Raw genomic sequence first — 17542 nt, 5'->3', positions numbered from 1 at the left:
TTTTTTTTTTTTTTTTTTTTTTTTTAAAATATTTTTCTATTAAAACTTTTTTAATTAAAATTCTTTGTACTAAAAAATCAGTTTTAGAAAGTAGCAAAGAAGCTGTCTCAAATTAAGTTTTTTAATAAAAAAAATTTTGAACTTGAAATTTTTTTATCAAAAAAATTATTTTAGAAAATAATAAAAAAGATGTTTGAGATTTTATCTCTTATATTTGTTAAATAAGTAGTTTTATTTTATTAATTATTTTGAATAAGATTTGATCTAAAATTTCAAGATTTTGAGTAGATTAACCCAATTTCATTAGAAGATCTTATATATTCATATTTTTATAACTTCATCAATGTTTACAATATACTTACAAAGAAATTTAATCTCAAAACTAAGGGTATTTATAGGATACTGCAATCGTTCCAAACAGACCTTAAGTTTAAGGTTTTACTACCATATGGTTTCACTTGATTTGTTTTAAAGTTAAATACATTTTAATTAGTTCAACATCGTTACGCTATCTAAATAAATATATTCCAAAAAAAAATCATTTAAGTTTATCTTTTAAGTTATTTGGTTAGCTAAACAATAGGGTGGTTAGTGGTTGTGGGTCGATGGTCGACGATCTGTAGTGTTGGTAGTGATCAACGCTAGTGAAGGATTAGCAATGGAGTTCCAGTGTATTTAGAAATTGCTCAAATCGGTGGAATTCCAAATACGCCAAAATGAACTAGAGGGTGAAATCTAAATATATCATAACTTTACCGTGCATTTGATGTATTTCAAACCAAGCAACCAAGCACTAATATTCTCCAATTTGGACATCTTGTTTGGGCTACTGGATTTATGTTCTGAATTTCCTGGCGTGGCTATTGGCAGGAATTGATTGAAACTTTAGCGTGGGCTCATGAACGGACACCTTTGGCTAATTTGATTGAAAGATAAGCCAGTGGCTCTTTCCATTGTGCAAGCAAGATTGGTTGGATTAGCCCACTTTTCCGTAGGTTATATATTCACTTACGCAGCTTTCTTGATTGCCTCCACATCAGGAAAATTTGGTTAATTTAGTGAATTCCCATGTCACAGTACACTCAATTAGTCGACACAAATATATTCCACAAAAAGTAACAAATTTATATATTTTTATAAAATTAATTCTCATTTTTAAGTTTAATAAGGTCATATCATTTTTAAAATATTATGATATTTAATTGACATTGATTTTATATATTTTCATCGCTATTTTAAATTTTTATCTTTAAAATTTTGGCTTAAAAAAGCTAAAATAAAAAAGCTTAAACTAACCCAAAACAATTCTTAAATATATCTAAGAATAATGTTTTATTGTATAATAAAATTTGTGATAGAAAATATACCATTACTTCATTTTTAATACGACCGGTAAAGTCGTTTAGCATAACCGTCGATTTAATTATTTTGTATGCCTTTTATCATTATTTTAATGAAACTTGCTTGTTAATTAAGCATTTTACACCATAAATAAAAAATAAATTACACGTATTTATAAAATAAATATTTAAATAACTTTAAATTTTTTTAAAAAAATATATTATATTCATTTCATTCTATATTTAAAAAATACTTATATTTTAAAAAATTTCAACGTATACTTCTCCCGTTAAAAAATCTTATCTGCCAGATAGACAAAGTGAGGCCCACACAATTAGAGATTGATAAGAGCTACAGATGCCTAACGGACATCGTACCACCTAATGGCATTAATAATAAATAGTCAAATAAGCTGAGAATCTAAATTGAGTGAAAACATTAACAAAATAGAGTGTAAAGTTTATAATTGATATATTATTCAAATTCCAATTTTAGCAAATTTATAGTCAAACTGAACGCCTTGAAAATAGGAATCCAACGACATCAAATTCGTCTCAATCCGAACCCAAATGGGCCCAAATCAAAACCTGAAGCTCAATTGAAAAGCTCAAACCATTTATTGGATGATCAAACGATTTCCAAACGTGCAATGCTTATAATCAAATCAAGCTCCTCGACGAGACGAATCCAACGACCCAAGATCTGCAAATTTTGATATCATTAAGACAATCAAATGCCTAGTAAACAATCACTAATCAAGTGGATCAATATCGATCATCCATTCAAATTACTTCCAACTTACAGTTGATCTCCCTCTTTTTTACTGGTCATGCAACTCAAAAAATTAGAAATAGACCTATCATTCATCTTAGAAGTTGAGGGAAGCAAAGAAGAGAAGTAAGAGAGAGAGAGAGAGATTAGATTTCTCTTGTCACGAGACTCCTCCTTGACCACTGTCGGACTTCCGCCCGACCACCGATTGACGTCGGACTTCCGCCAAGCCACTAACAAACGCCGGACTTCCGCCCGTCCAACAACTGACGTCAGAATTCCGCCCGACCACCGAACGTCGCTAAATTTCCATTCGATCTCCGTTCATCACTAGATTTCAACCCAACAGTTGACCATTATAATCTCATCATCCTAAATTTGAAGGACAAATTAATCACTTATAATATATTCAAACACTAGTGAAATCATTTCAACTAGGTATTGTAGAAACTAATACAGAGAAGAAGAAATGGAAAGATTTTATTATCCAGTGTCCGTTACAATGTACATGGATGAGTATTTATAGAGCAGTAATAGGATACAGAGAACATATTTACATAACAGCCATTTGGAGTAAATATAGAGAGATATGAGAATGAGCTAGGCTATTCTAACACCCCCCGTCAAATTGATGGGTATTGACAGACGGTCAATTTGTCCCTAAGAAAAACAAATCTTGGGGTAGATAAGGACTTAGTAAATATGTCGGCTACTTGGTCCGTGGTGCTAATTGGTAGAAGCCGAATGTTCATTTGAGATATGTGATCGCGTAGAAATTTTTGATCAATTTCCACATGTTTCATACGAGAGTGAAATATGGGATTGTTTGCCAGTGCTATAGCCAACATGTTGTCGCAATGTAGATCGGTAGGATAGTTTTGAGGCAGCCCGAGTTCCGAGAGCAGACGTCTTAGCCAGATGATGTCCGATGTCAAGGCAGCAAGTGCACGGTACTCGGACTCTGTAGAGGATCGTGAAACTGTACGCTGCTTTTTGACTGTCCATGAAACGAGAGTATCTCCTAAGAACGAACAGTAGCCTGAAGTAGATTTTCGGGTAATTGGATCGCCCGCCCAGTCGGCATCTGAAAATGATTTGAGGATCAAGTTAGATTTTGTTATAGGTAAACCATGGTGAAGCGTACCTTTGATATATCTAAGCAGTCGCTTGAGAAGGTAGAAGTGTGAGAGTTGCGGATCGTGCATGTATTGAGAAAGGAGATTAACACTGAACGAGATGTCCGGCCGAGTTAACGTAAGATATTGTAAAGAGCCAATGATTCGACGATAGAGAACCGGATCATGAATCTTTTCAGTTTTGAATTCCGCTGGCATCTTTGTGCACGTTGGATTTGCGAGTTGATTGCAGTTGGTCATATCTGCTTGACCGAGAATAGAATACGCATATTTCGCCTGTGATAGGAAATAAGAATTGTCAGTTTTGTGAATTTTTAAACCAAGAAACTCATTTACCGTGCCGAGATGCTTCATTGTGAATTCACTGTGAAGACGAGAGATGATATGCTGTATTTGAAGAGCATCTGATCCGATAATGAGTATGTCGTCCACGTAGATAAGCAGATAGATTTGGGTTATCTTGTTGCGGTAAATTAAGAGGGAAGGATCCGCCTTGCTGTGCGAGAAACCGAGGGTTATGAGAAACGAGGTGAATGTGTTGTACCACTGTCTTGGCTCCCGTTTCAATCCGTAGATTGCCTTATTCAGTTTACAGACATAGCTTGGATGGGAGCTATCTTCAAAACCTCTCGGCTGTGCCATGTAAACCGTCTCGGATAATGATCCATGGAGAAACGCATTTGCCACATCCAACTGCTGTACCGGCCAATCGTTGTTTAGTGCAACAGTAAGTAGAATACGGATCGTAGGAAGTTTAACCACTGGACTGAACGTTTCGGTGTAATCAATCCCGAATTCTTGATTGTTACCTTGAGCCACCAATCGCGCCTTGTACTTGGCGATGGAACCATCAGTATGATATTTGGTCCTGTATGTCCATTTGGAGCCAAGGATTGACGCGTTTTTAGGTGGTTCGATCAAATGCCATGTTCCTTGTTTTTGAAGTGCAAAAATTTCCTCAGCCATGGCTTGACGCCAGTGCAAACATTTTGATGCCTCTGAGTACGTTGTGGGATCAGTGGACTGAGTAGCTAGAGTATGAGCATGAAATAGATTGAGTTTGTTTGGATGTCTGAGAGAACCCGTTTGACTTCGGGTCACCATGGGATGTGATGATGCAGTATTAACGTTAGTTTGTTGAGCTGAGCGGGTCACTTCTGTTGCTGTTGTTTGAGGAATGCAAATTGGCGTAGGATAGTGAATAGGCAGAGGTTCTTGAGGAATGGCAGTGGCCTGCATATTCTGATTAGTACTAGGAGTATGACTAGTTGATGCAGGTATAAGAAGTAAGGGATTAGAAGCAGTTGATGAAGACGTTTTTGGCAAAGCAACTGAAGAAAAAGGAAAAATATTTTCATGAAACGTAACATGTCGAGATACAATTATTTTGTTTGTAGCAAGATTTAGACATCTATAACCTTTGTAGATGTCAAAATACCCAAGAAATACGCACGGTTGCGCGGTAGGCATGAGTTTATTCCTGGTAGAAGGAGGAGATAACGGATAACATTTGCACCCGAACACCTTGAGTTCCTCGTAGACCGGTTTTCTATGAAACAGTAGCTCGAACGGAGAACAGTTTTGGGTTGTATTGGATGGTAATCTATTGATGAGGTGAACAACAGTAGTTATAGCGTCAGGCCAAAACGAATGAGGCATGGATGCCGTAAGAAGCAGGGCCCTTGTTGTTTCAATAATATGGCGGTGCTTGCGCTCGGCTAGCCCGTTTTGTTCTGGAGTATAGGGACACGATAACTGATGCGTAATACCATGCTTAGTTAGAAAATTGTTAAAAACAAAATTGACAAATTCGGATCCGCCGTCCGTGCGGAGCGTTTTAATACGAAGTGATGTAAGATTTTCAACTTTATTTTTAAAGTTAACAAAGGTAGAGAAAACATCGGATTTAAAACATAACGGAAATATCCAAGTAAAGCGAGTATAGTCATCGACAAATACGACGTAAAATTTAAAACCTTGAGCAGATACAGTCGGAGCCGGGCCCCAAACATCACTATGAATTAAAGCAAGAGGCTGTGATTGCCTGTTAGACGAATTTGAGAAAGCGTTTTTATGACATTTCGTAGCCGAGCACAATTCACAGCGACTAAGTTGTTTATTCATGTGTAAAGAAGGATTACAGCTAGAAATAGAATCAAAGACAGTTTTATGGGGATGTCCTAAACGTTGATGCCAAAGCTGTGATGACTCCGAAACCGCAGCCAGCGCCTGAGGTGGGGCTGTAGCGTTCTTGATCGGAATGGCATATAGACCATCAGTGGACGTTCCGCGTAGAAGGATATCCTGAGTTGCTAGATCCTTCAAAACAAAACCATATGGATCAAAAGTAATAGAAATGTGGTTATCTTTAGTTAGCTGAGAGATAGATAAGAGATTATATTTGAGAGAGGGAGTATGAAAAATTTTTGTTAGTCGCAGCTTACGGGAGGGGGTAGGTAAGATACCCGCCCCTGAGTGAGCAATGCTGACAGAGTTGCCATCGCCTATGGTCACATTTTCGGACCCTCGGTAAGGCTGAGTTGTGGACATATTTTCTACTGAGTTAGTAAGATGAGCAGAAGCTCCTGAATCCAAGAACCAGTTGACATCAGGTGTGTCAAAGTGAACAACCCAAGGATGGTTTTGATTCTTTTTCTCTATGTAGTTGACTATATACTTTGAAGAATCAGTCGAGACAAAATCTATACTCATTTCTCCCACAGCCTTTATAAATTCTTCCTCAAAAATTGAATATATTCTTCTTGAGTAATATCTAGCAGCTTGTTTTAATATTGAGCTGTTCTTTATCACGGGAACAATTTCAGATTGACTGCATTTGTAATCCTCATCTTGCTCATTTCGCCGCCAATTCATCAGTACCTTTTCCAAGCCAAGAAAGCAATCAGTTAATGAACTTGTTGGCTTTGAAATGCCATGACACACATTATTAGTACACTCACTACGCTGCGTTGATAAAATGCCCATGCAAAAGGAATCCTTGTTGAAAGCAGTTGACCACTTTCTCCTTATCTTATAAAGATCCTGCAACCATTCATGATTATGAAGATTCCCTTCCTTGATCATTTCATTCCACGCTTCCTCAAACACTTCCTCAGAATCACACCACCTCATACACTTATGGAAGAGTCCTCTAACTTTATTATTGCTATTGTAGATGGAAACTTTTGATGGAACCTTTTTAAATATGTGCCATTGGCATAATCTATGACGAGTGTGAGGTAATGCAGCTTCTATGGCCCTGGCCATAGCTTGGTCCTGATCAGTGAATATTGTTGTTGGATATTTATTACCCATTATTCGTACAAATACTTTAAACAACCATGTAAAACTTTCAATTGTTTCTTCTGACAAAAAAGCAACCCCAAACAAAATATTCTGCCAATGATTGTTAACACCAACAAATGGCGCACAAACAAAATTATACTTGTTCAGCCTGTAACTAGTATCAAAAATTAACACATCTCCAAAACATTCATAATCTATCCTGCTTCTGCCATCAACCCAGAAAAAATTTAACAATCTATCCTGATCATCATATTGAACATCCCATGCAAACATGTGGTCCTCAACTTGTCGATCTTTAAATAATTGAATCAAAGAATTAGTGTCACCAATTTCAATCCTTGCTCTTTTCTCCTTCTGAATCAAATTGTAGGCGTCCCTCTTAGAGAATCCGACATTCTCACATCCACCAACTTCCTCTGCAAGGTAGGCATATGCATCAACGGTTCTAATCCCTGCATTTGTCATCGATTTTAGGACGGAAGCTTTTTCCTCAATAACATTCCTACATGATCTTAAAAGGTGTCGGTCGGCTGGGCTAGCTAATTCATGGTTGTGGGATTCAATAAATCTTTTGACATGCCAGTAACCGTCTTCATCAGTGACAAACCTCACCATGGCTGGACAACCAGTTCTGACAACTGGTCTAATGAATCTCTTCCTCTTCCCTGAATTATGATCGTCACTTTTTTTGAAACCAGCTTTTGAACAAACAAAGTCCTTCGATTTTATCTTCCTAGAATTTGGCCAAAAACTGTGATGATCCTTTCGGACACTAAAGCCATTATCGTGAGCATAAGTGCAAAAACATTCATATGCTTCTGTCTCATCTTTGTATACAGCCTGAAAGGGCAAGTATAGCGCAAGTAAAGGGCAAGTATAGCGCAAGTATAGCGCAACTATAGCGCAACTATAGCGCAACTATAGCGCATTCTTTTATTTATCATCTTCATCCTAGAAATCAATAATGAATGCTAAGCAACAACAACAACATTAGATTTTTTTATTTTTTACTTTTTCGACAAAAGAAATTTATTCTGCTTAAAAATCGCAAAATCAAAAATCTTAAGAATAATGAGCTGAAACCTACGTCAACTTTCTGCTTAAGAAATTTATTCTGCTCACAAACAACTTTCTAACTCGTTTTTCCAAGATACTTACCGATATGTTGAAACCAGAGGAATTTCCGGCTAAGTTAGGTTCCGATTCCGATTCATGCACATGTTCCGATTCCGATTCATGCACCAGCCCTTCCGATTCATGCATCCTTTCCGATTCATGCACTCCCTCTTCCACCTCCCTCTTCACTGAGCAGTCCATTTCTTCTCTGCAATTTTCTGGCTCGTTTTTTCTTCTACAGCAGCACATATTTGCGTCTTTCGCGGGTCTCAAAATGAAAAAATAGGGCGGCAAAAGCTTAAAAGTTCAAATGAATAGCGTTATCGGGTCGGGTCGCTAACTCTGACAAGACATAAAGCGTTAATATTAAATTAAAAAAACGACTGACAGATGGCGCATTTTTATTGGCGACCGAACGGAGAGATGGCTTCGGTCACCTGACCCAATAATTTGCCGAGAGGGAGAGAGAGACGGAGGCGGAGATGGAAGGAACTTTTTCGACTTTTCCGGCGAACTACGTGACCTTGAAGGATCTTCAAGAAAGATGGATCAAACGCAAGCAAGACGAAGAAAACGAAGAGAAGCTTCGCAGGCTCCGAGCTGAAGAAGAGACCAAAAAAGCTCACAAGGAAGCGGAAGCGAAGAATCATCAAGCCAAATCCGAAAACCGTACACGCTCCGCGAGAAAATCTTACTCTTCTCCCACCGCGCCAGCCTCCCATCCTCAAGGGCAAAAGAAACGCGCAGGCGGAGAATGGGAGCAGAGAAATCTGGCGAACAAAGGGAAGGCTAATGGCTTCAATGCAAACGAAGGGAAGGCGAAGAAGGCGAACGAATTCAATGCGAATGAAGGGAAGGCGGAGAAGGCGATCGACGCGAAATCTGAGACATCGATGGCGATCGACGGCCGGAGGAGGTCAAAGAAGCGACAATCCGCGAGATCTCGGATTCGAGCGAGCGAGTCCGACTCAATGGAGGAGATCGCGGGTAAGAGAAAAGAGAAGGAGCGGAGGGGGTTTCAGATTGCGCGGGAAGATCGTGCAGATGAGATTCACCGCACAGTGGCGGATCTTTGGATCTCCCATTCTCAAGGGCAAAAAAATGGCGCAGGCGGAGGATGGAAGCAGAGAAATCTGGCGAACGAAGGGAAGGCGAATGACTTCAATGCGAACGAAGGGAAGGCGAAGAAGGCTAATGAATTCAATGCGAATGAAGGGAAGGCGATCGACGCGAAATCTGAGACATCGCCGGCCATCGACGGCCGGAGGAGGTCAAAGAAGCGACAATCCGCGATATCTCGGATTCCAGCGAGAGTGTCCGATTCAATGGTGGAGATCGCGGGTAAGAGAAAAGAAAAGGAGCGAAACGGGTTTCAGATTGCGCGGGGAGATCGTACAGAGGAGATTCGCAGAAAAGTGGCGGATCTTTCGATCGCCAGCGGCGGTAATTGGCGAGGCGGAAGGATTTCATGGGGCGGAGATGACAGACGGCGGCGAGGCGGTGGTACGGCGAGGTATTCGGCCCCCGCTGCGGGTATGGTGTGGGTGAGGAAAACGACGGAGGGTTAACGTGCTCCTGAGGTGATTTATCAAATTCCAACTAAAAATTACAAGACTGCGTATTTGCCTTTGTAGGAATTCTATTTTCAATGGATCTGCAATGATTTTTTTTTTTTTTAATATTTAGCAAACGATTTATGATTTTAAATTTAAATGTTAAAAACTAAATTTTTTCAAAAAAAAAAACCAACTAGAAAATGATCAGGTGGTCGTTCACTATTCGGCCCATTTTCCAACTATTAGGCCCATAATTCGCCCCTATACGGAAAATTTTTAAGTTCGATGTCCGGACGAATCCAGACATCAATCCAGACGCGCCACGTAACCTAGATAACCCGGAGCTTAGTGTTATCCGGTGATGTGGCAAGTCTGGATTGGTGTCCGGACGGTACGGTCAATGAAAGTAATAATTCGCCCCTATATGGAAATTTATTACATTCGCTGTCCGGATTCGTTTGGACACCAATCCAGACTCGCCACGTCACCAAAATAACACGGGGCCTAGTCTATTCCGGTGATGTGGCGCGTCTGGATTGGTATCCGGACAGTCTGGTCACCAGACGTAATTATTCGCCTCTATATGAAAAATTATTATGTCTGGTGTCCGGATTCGTCCGGGCACCAATCCAGACATGCCACGTCACCCAGATAACTCGGGGTCTAATGTATTCTGGTGATGTGGCGCATCTGAATTGGTGTCCGGACGGTCCGATCACCGGACTTAATAATTCGCCCACTTATATGGGCTGCTCGGTCATATAACAAATAAATGGAGACTGAAATGAAAATTTTTAATTTCTTGATCAACAAAGCCTTCGTAAGCCCTGAAAGCAATGTGATGGGGCATTAGGCTTAGGTTTTGTTTATGATAGTTTTTTTTTTACTTTAAAATATTTTTTTTATTAAAAAAAATTAATTAGATTTGATCTAAAATTTCAAAATTTTGAGTAGATAACCCAATTTTATTAGATCTTATATATTCATATTTTTATAACTTCATCAATGTTTACAATATACTTACAAAGCAATTCAATCTCAATACTTTGAAAAAAAAAAAAAAACATTTCAATCTCAAAACTAAGGGTCTTTATTAGACGTTGCAATCGTTCCAAACAAGCCTTACGTTTAAGGTTTTACTATCAGATGGTTTCACTTGATTTGTTTTAAATTTAAATACATTTTTATTAGTTCAAAATTTTTACGCTATCTAAATAAATCTACTCGATAAAAAAAATCATTTAAGTTCATCTTTTATGTTATTTGGTTAGCTGAAAAATAGGGTGGTTAGTGATTGCAGGTTGTGATGGTCGATGATCTGTAGCGTTGGTAGTGATCAGTGATAGTGACTGGTGGCGAAAGACTAGCAATGAAGTTCCAGTGTGTTTAAAAATTGCTCAAATAGATGTAATTCCAAATACGCCAAAATGAACAAGAGAGTGAATTCCAAATATACCATAACTTTACGGTGCATTTGATTCATTTCAAACCAAGCACCAGCATTCTCCAAATCCCCGCATTTGAAATACTTTGCACCCTTTTTACTTCAAACAAAATAGATATGATTTGTATTTTTTTGGGGATGCAGGTAAAATTACATGACGAAACAAACAAGAATAACAAAAATTGCACACTGCACCCTAAACCCAAGCAGGGGGAGGACCCTCTGCACCCCCCGAGCAAGCATAATAAATTGAACTAAGATCTGAGATAATCATACCGCCCGATTGGTCAATATAATTAGATTCCACACAAACTAACATATTTATATGTATTAAAAATAATAATTATCATTTTTATTTTTAATAATGTTTTATAAAATTTTAAATATTATAATATTTAATTGACATTAATTTTATATATTTTTATTTTATTTTGAAATAACAAATTACAATATGTATTAAAAGTTTGTTTGGATCGTGGTTCAAAAAGCAGTTAGTAAGAAAATTTTCATCGCTATTTAAAATTTTTATCCTTAAAATTTTACTTTTTGAAAAGCATCTTTAAAAATTAAAATTGTGACTTATAAAAAATCTAAAAAAACTTAAAATTAAAAAAAGCTTAAACTACCCCCAAACAATGCCTAAATATATCTCAAAACAATGTTTTATTGTAATATAAAAATTGGGATAGAAAATATACCATAACTTAATTTTTAATATGACCGGTAAAGTCGTTTAGCATAACCGTTGATTTAATTATTTATTATGATTCTTATCATTATTTTAATGAAGCTTGCGTGTTAGTTAAGCATTCATCATAAATAAAAAAATATATTTCACATATTTATTAAATAAATATTTTAAAAACTTTGAGTTTATTCTATATTTAAAAAATATTTAAATTTTAAAAAATTCCAACGTATAATTCTCCCGTTAAAAAATCTTATCTGCCACAAAGACAAAGTGAGGCCCACACAATAAGAGATTGATAAGAACTACAGATGCCTAACGAACATCGTTCCACCTAATGGCATTAATATTTAATCATAAATAGTCAAATAATAATTTAGTGTCGGATAAAGCTGTGAATCTAAATTAAGTGAAAATAGAACATCAACAAAATAGAGTGCAAGGTTTTATAATTGATATATCATAAAAAAAATTATCTTCATTGAGAACGAATTTCAAAGCAAACTCAAGTTAGAAAATTTCAAAATTAAATCTGGAACTATTCAGAATCCGATTTCAGCAAACTTATAGTTGAACTGAACGTCTTGAAATTATGAACCCAACGACACCAAATTCGACTCAATCCGAACCCAAATGGTCCAAATCGAAGACCTAAAGCTCAATTGGAAAGCTCAAAACATATATTGGATGATCAAATGATTTCCAAATGTGACATGCTTATAGTCAAGTCAAGCGGCTCGAAAAGGCGATTCCAACGAGCCCACGATCTGCAAATTATGATATCATTAAGATATTCAAATGCCTAGTAAACAATCACTAATCAAGGGGATCAATATCGATCGTCCATTCAAATTACTCCAACTTACCCTTGATCTTCCTCTTATTTATTTGTCATGGAACTTTAAAAAAATTATAAATAGACCCATCATTCCTCTTGAAATGTGAGGGACGCAAAGAAGGGAAGTAAGAGAGAGAGTGACATTAGATTTTCCTTGCCACTAGACTCCTCGACCACTGTCAGACTTCTGTCCGACCACCGATTGACACCGGACTTCTGCCCATCCACCAACAGACGACAAACTTTCGCCCGTCCAACAACTAACGTCGGACTTCCGCCCGACCACAAAATGTCGCTGATTTCCATCCGAACTCCGTTCGTCACTATATTTCAACCTAGCAGTTGACCATTGTTATCTCATCATCCTAAATTTCAAGGACAAATTAATCACTTGTAATCTATTCAAACACTAGTGAAATCATATCAACTAAACGTGATTTTTTTCCCTTTTCCAAGTTCTTTCACGGAAAATTTCTTGTGTTTTTGAATTCCTTGTTTATATGCTGAATATCTGTTGGATCGATGGATTAAATTTGGACAATGTGATACTATGAGGCTAAATTGAACATACACGGATAATCTGAGAACTATTTTGAAATTTTTCTAATATTTTAAATATATATTCAATATTAAAAATTTAACTCATGATCTAATAAATCAAGATAATTACCTCAAATTTAACTCATTAGTACATCAAATTCAATTCATTCTCCATTAATCCAACCGAATTAGACGACTCCATTACAGCACAACAGAGTAAGTCTGTTAAGATGGCAGATCACCATTAAATTCCAACATTAAATTCTTCAGAACTAAAACCCTTCCAACTTCCACCAGATCAAACCACAACACTGTGTATTTTATTACAGGTCAATTTCTATTTCCATTGAGCTTATTATTCATATTTTATCAATTTTAACGTGACCAACACGCAAATGTCTATCTCGGGTCAGTCGACGTAGCAATATATACAGAAACATCACAGTACTAAGGAAATTTGTGAGCAGAGAGAGCTCATTCTTCGGTCCAGGTGCAGCTCATTTCCTGCTCGCCTGATCAAATGTCAGATCTATCTGTCAGCACAAAGTAGACCTATGATTTCAAAAATCAACCCGCTAGAAATTATTATGTGCGGAGATTGAACGCAGAATATCATTAAGAGACCGATCAAAATGCGTCACATCAGTAGTACCAATCAGTATGGAGTTGTGACGCATTTTGGTTATTCTCCAGACGACGTTCTGCGCAGGAGCGACGTCCGGACAAAATAATTAATCGATCTCCAGCCAAACACCAAATAATCATTTGCAATCACCATAAGCTCCAACCGAACAATAGATTCGTCTAGAGTTTGGTTGGAAAAAAGAATATACCCGGATATTCTTTTTTGATGTTATGAAATGGATATTGATTGGAGATGAGTTATTGTATATTGGAGTGAAAACTAAGTATTTCAATTGTAGATGAGGTGAAAGTGAGCTTTGCCTGTTCGAACTCTGCTTATTAACGAGCTAATGAGTCAAACTTTATCAAGCAACAAGTCTCTTCCTTTCTCAACTTTCAAAGCTCTTTCATGTAGAGAATGAGCTCTATTTATAGTCGCTTTAAGATGAACTTTTTTGATAAATTTGACTGGAATCCAAATCATTGATTTATATTATTTGATTAGAATAAAGTGTCGTAACAATGTCATAATTGAATAATATTGGGCTTGTTGGACTTTCTCATCAAACCACTTGATTCAACTATCAGCATGCTAAATTCCGAGATTATATGATCATTCAATTAATATCTGAAAATTCCAATTATGCATCATATGCTTGATTTTGTCTCAATTAGACTCGGATTGGGCCACTTTTGATATCATTAGATTTGTCATATTGAGACGTTTAATTTTACTATAACTTAGATAGAATCGGAGTTCAAATGATATTCAATTTAATTTTTGAAATTTTAATTTAGAAATTCATATCAATCATGTAAGTTTTTTATAAACATATCATTAATCCTTATTATATTATCTGGTTAAGCCCCAATTCAATCAGAATGAGCCTTTGAACTTCAAGTTTTTCCTTCCTTCACAAATCACAATGAACAAAATACAAGGCCAGAAGGCCTCACATATATCCTTAAAACTTTTCTAAAAGAAACATAAAGAAACTATTATATTTAATCGAGGCAGACAACTGAAGAAGGAAATTTCCAGTTTTTCTACTGCTAGAAGTCTAGAATCTTTACTATTTGCAGCTTTATTTAGCAAAATTTCCGGTGATTTAACTCCCCACGACCTCATCAATGCTCTGCAAAGCCGGTCTCCATTGCCGCAACCGCGGCGGTGGCGCCGCCGCTTCACCGACCCTTTTGCCGTCGGCAGCCGCATCCTGAACCAATACAGCTAAGTGAGCACATCATACATTAACTGGCGTGATCTGAAAATAAGGAATTTAGAGACATAACATAAAAAATTTTATAGCTATCGGCTTAGAAAATTTAACAAAATTTCATTCGAAGCTTCAAAATTTTAGCATTCTGAAGCTGAAAATTTATCTTTCAGGATTGATTTTGTTATGAATGAAATAAAAAACTTGATTAACTAGACAGATTTCATACAAATTTTATATTAATTTTGACATAAATGAAATAATAAGTTTAACTGATTAGACAGATTTTGATATTTTATTTATTTGAAAAGTAATCAAAGATTACAGAATCCATACTGAACAAAAAGATTGGGAATGTCCTAATTTTCAATAAATTGAGTTCGAAGAAAATTTGAAGAAAAGGATTGTGTTCTACTGTTCTGAATCTTTTGAAATTTAGAATCCCATCAATTCTGTAATCCTCTTTATTTTAAAATTTTTAATATATTTTTATAATATTTTATAAGAAAAACAATATCAAATGATCCTGCAAACTACCAAGCTTTTAGACAATAAAATTCTGGAAACAACAAAAGCTGAAACTGAAACCGATTTTCAAAACCAATACGATCGGAAATTATACAATGATAAAAACAAAACCGCAACACCGAAACTAAAATCCACGGTTAAATTAGAAGCCGGCGAGAAATTTCGAACCATACCCTAGTCTGCATCAAGGTCTCGCCGGTGCCTGCCGGCGTATCTCCTTCGCCTCTCATCGACCGGCTCCGCCTCTTCTCCTTGGCGGCATTTACCAATTTGCTAAGCCTTACGTGCTTCTTCGATACGAATTCCCTCAAAACTTCTAAATCCAGTCATAGCCAACATACATTAGAATTTGCGGGAAATCAGAAAGCGCGAAGAGATGAGTACCTTCGAAACTAACGAGTCGATAAACATGTCCGATGTGAAGAGTGTCGTCGGGTCGGAGGAGTTTGAGGTGCTTCACCGGAGCAGCGGCGCCGGATAGATTTGGACCCGGGAGCTGCGAGGTGATGATGACGGCGACGTAGTGGCCGGGGTTGGAGGCCATGACCTTGCTAGCGCTAAGGGACCAGTAGATCCTCTCGATCCTGCCTCCTGGGTGCTGGATCAGAACCGTCGCCGCCTCCGCCGCCTGGCAGTTCCCCATCGCCGATTCGCGGTCGGGCAGAGTGTAGAGCTGAAGGAATGGATGGAGAAGAGATGCAGAGAATGGAAGCTGGAGAGAGAAGATGGAGGCTTTAGGAAGAAGAGAGGAGTGACGAGCTGTCGCAGATTGGGTGGGTTAGGGCCGTAGGGGTAGGATTTGTTTATAAGGAAAATCTTCTGTTTTTTTTAAAGGTGCATTTGTACGTTTTTTAAAAATTAATATATTATCATAATTAGAAATAAAAATTTATATATTCACCCAATATAAAATAACTTATTCCACATAAATTAATTAATCATCATATAACCAATAAAATAAAATAAAATAAACGTAATATAAAATGAAATTTGTATATTTTATTTGATGCAAAATAAATACAATTGGTACTGTCAATAAATAATATTTTTTAAAGGAAATTTTTGGAGCGAAATGATCAATCTATTGATAAAGATAAATTACAAGTAAAATCTGCTAAAAAAGAACAGTAAAAAATGAAAGCCAACAACAGAAAAAACGTTGGTAAACAAGAGAAAAAACTATCTAACTGCCAAATGGCAGAGATGAGAAAGTAAAATTCAAAATTTCGACTCCTGCAACAGGCCAGATCGACGACATCAGAAAATTAGTAAAGACAGCCCGAAAAATAGAGACCGCTTTGGTTGCCAAAAGGCCAAAAGCAACCAACCCGAGAATTTAGAAAGGTACAGTGGCCATCACAGAGCCCCAACAACGCAAAATAAAGACCATTCTGAAAAAATTGATGATTGCCACGAGGACCATCCACCAAAAGAATGGAACGGTCGGCCATGCTCATCATCGTCGGATTAAACCGCCCAAAAAACTACTCCAGCGTCCAATCAGAAAATACCTGAAAATAAAGGATTGCTGAAACGTTGAACAATCGAGTCATAAGCTTTCCAGGTCTTGACTTTGCAGCGAATAACACAATTAATAGCATGTCTAATAGAGTTTGGATTTGCAAAATTTTAGATAAATAACGATTGTTTTCTCGCTCCAGAGAAGATAAATAATGCAGTTGACCGTAAAGAAACATAATTTTTTCCCCCAACATTGAACTGCTTATAGTTATCAATAAATTCAAAGACCTGAGCCAGGTTGGGTCTTAGGTAAAATTGACTAAGCATAGGAAGAGTTTCCAAGAGAACTGTATGTGAAAAACCACGTTCAAAGAACAAATTGTTATGACATTCAGGGGAACAAGTCGAGTTAACTATGAATTCCCTTTTTTATAAGTAAATCAACCGTTTTTAATTTACCAATAATCACCATCCAACTCAATAAATAATATGATTTAATTTTATTCCTAAAAATAAATATGTCGGATTTGAATAATATTTTTCGAATCGTTTATTAAATATATTGAATTTGAGTTGACTTGCAAACTCATTTTTATTAAAAGTAATTTTTTAATATCTTTATTTATTAATTTTTATTTTTTTAACTTATGTGTATAATTATTTTATTTTTTATCAAATATATTAAATTTTATAATTAATTAGTTATAAATAATTATTTAATTCGTCCAATCTGAGGCTTTATCCCATTAAAAGCCAAATTACAGCAAAACCTGAGGAGAAATAAGTACATGAAGAAGACATTTTTGGTACATTGCAGTAGGAAGGTCATAGCACTTTTGGCGCATGTGAGATACACGTGGCTGGTTTTCTCTGACTCGTTTAGTTACTCAATTATGCTAGAGCTCAAATAGTATTTGAGCTCGAGTATTGCTTGAGTTCTAATTTGTGGCTCAATAAGTTTGACTTATGAACTCAT

The 17542-nt window shown here is 36.7% G+C and overlaps 3 protein-coding genes across 4 annotated transcripts in view; 1 reads left to right on the top strand and 2 right to left on the bottom strand.

The window, feature by feature from the left end:
- Nucleotides 1-8118, bottom strand: part of LOC110095735 (protein FAR1-RELATED SEQUENCE 5-like) — a 13666-nt gene extending 5548 nt beyond the window's left edge. The window contains exon 1 of the mRNA XM_028697809.1: nt 5889-8118. Within this exon, the coding sequence (XP_028553642.1) occupies nt 5889-7169 (1281 nt within the window). The 5' untranslated portion in view covers nt 7170-8118. The remainder of the gene's footprint in view (nt 1-5888) is intronic.
- A 55-nt stretch (nt 8119-8173) lies between these two features.
- On the top strand, nt 8174-9359 carry LOC114580412 (transcriptional regulator ATRX homolog; the record flags this gene model as incomplete). The annotated part of the gene is given in 1 exon segment (XM_028697885.1): nt 8174-9359. A coding segment is annotated over 1 exon segment (1065 nt), but the record flags the coding sequence as incomplete, so codon positions are not given.
- Nucleotides 9360-14243: 4884 nt separating this feature from the next.
- LOC110095745 lies at nt 14244-15898 on the bottom strand. Of its 2 annotated transcripts, none has more exons than XM_020821402.2 (3): nt 15490-15898; nt 15279-15421; nt 14244-14577 (listed from the first exon to the last, which is right to left on the bottom strand). In XM_020821402.2, exons 1-3 carry the CDS (start codon nt 15746-15748, stop codon nt 14470-14472), a joined length of 510 nt encoding a protein of 169 aa, XP_020677061.1. In that variant the 5' UTR covers nt 15749-15898; the 3' UTR covers nt 14244-14469. The 2 variants fall into 2 exon arrangements, with proteins under 2 accessions (XP_020677061.1, XP_020677062.1); XM_020821403.2 differs by having other exon boundaries at nt 15279-15418.
- Between the last annotated feature and the right edge of the window lie 1644 nt (nt 15899-17542).

The sequence above is a fragment of the Dendrobium catenatum genome, unplaced genomic scaffold (genome assembly GCF_001605985.2).
Source record: "Dendrobium catenatum unplaced genomic scaffold, ASM160598v2 fragScaff_scaffold_116, whole genome shotgun sequence".
Lineage (NCBI taxonomy): Eukaryota > Viridiplantae > Streptophyta > Magnoliopsida > Asparagales > Orchidaceae > Dendrobium > Dendrobium catenatum.
This window is presented reverse-complemented; position numbering and strand designations above follow the sequence as displayed.

What these genes read in the sequence shown, in the direction of transcription:
- LOC110095745 (XM_020821402.2), bottom strand. Translation starts at nt 15,748, where the DNA reads ATGGGGAACTGCCAGGCGGCGGAGGCGGCGACGGTTCTGATCCAGCAC. An exon ending in TCGACTCGTTAGTTTCGAAG is followed by an intron (nt 15,422 to 15,489) that starts GTACTCATCTCT and finishes GACTGGATTTAG; the next exon opens with AAGTTTTGAGGGAATTCGTA. An exon ending in AGACCTTGATGCAGACTAGG is followed by an intron (nt 14,578 to 15,278) that starts GTATGGTTCGAA and finishes GTATTGGTTCAG; the next exon opens with GATGCGGCTGCCGACGGCAA.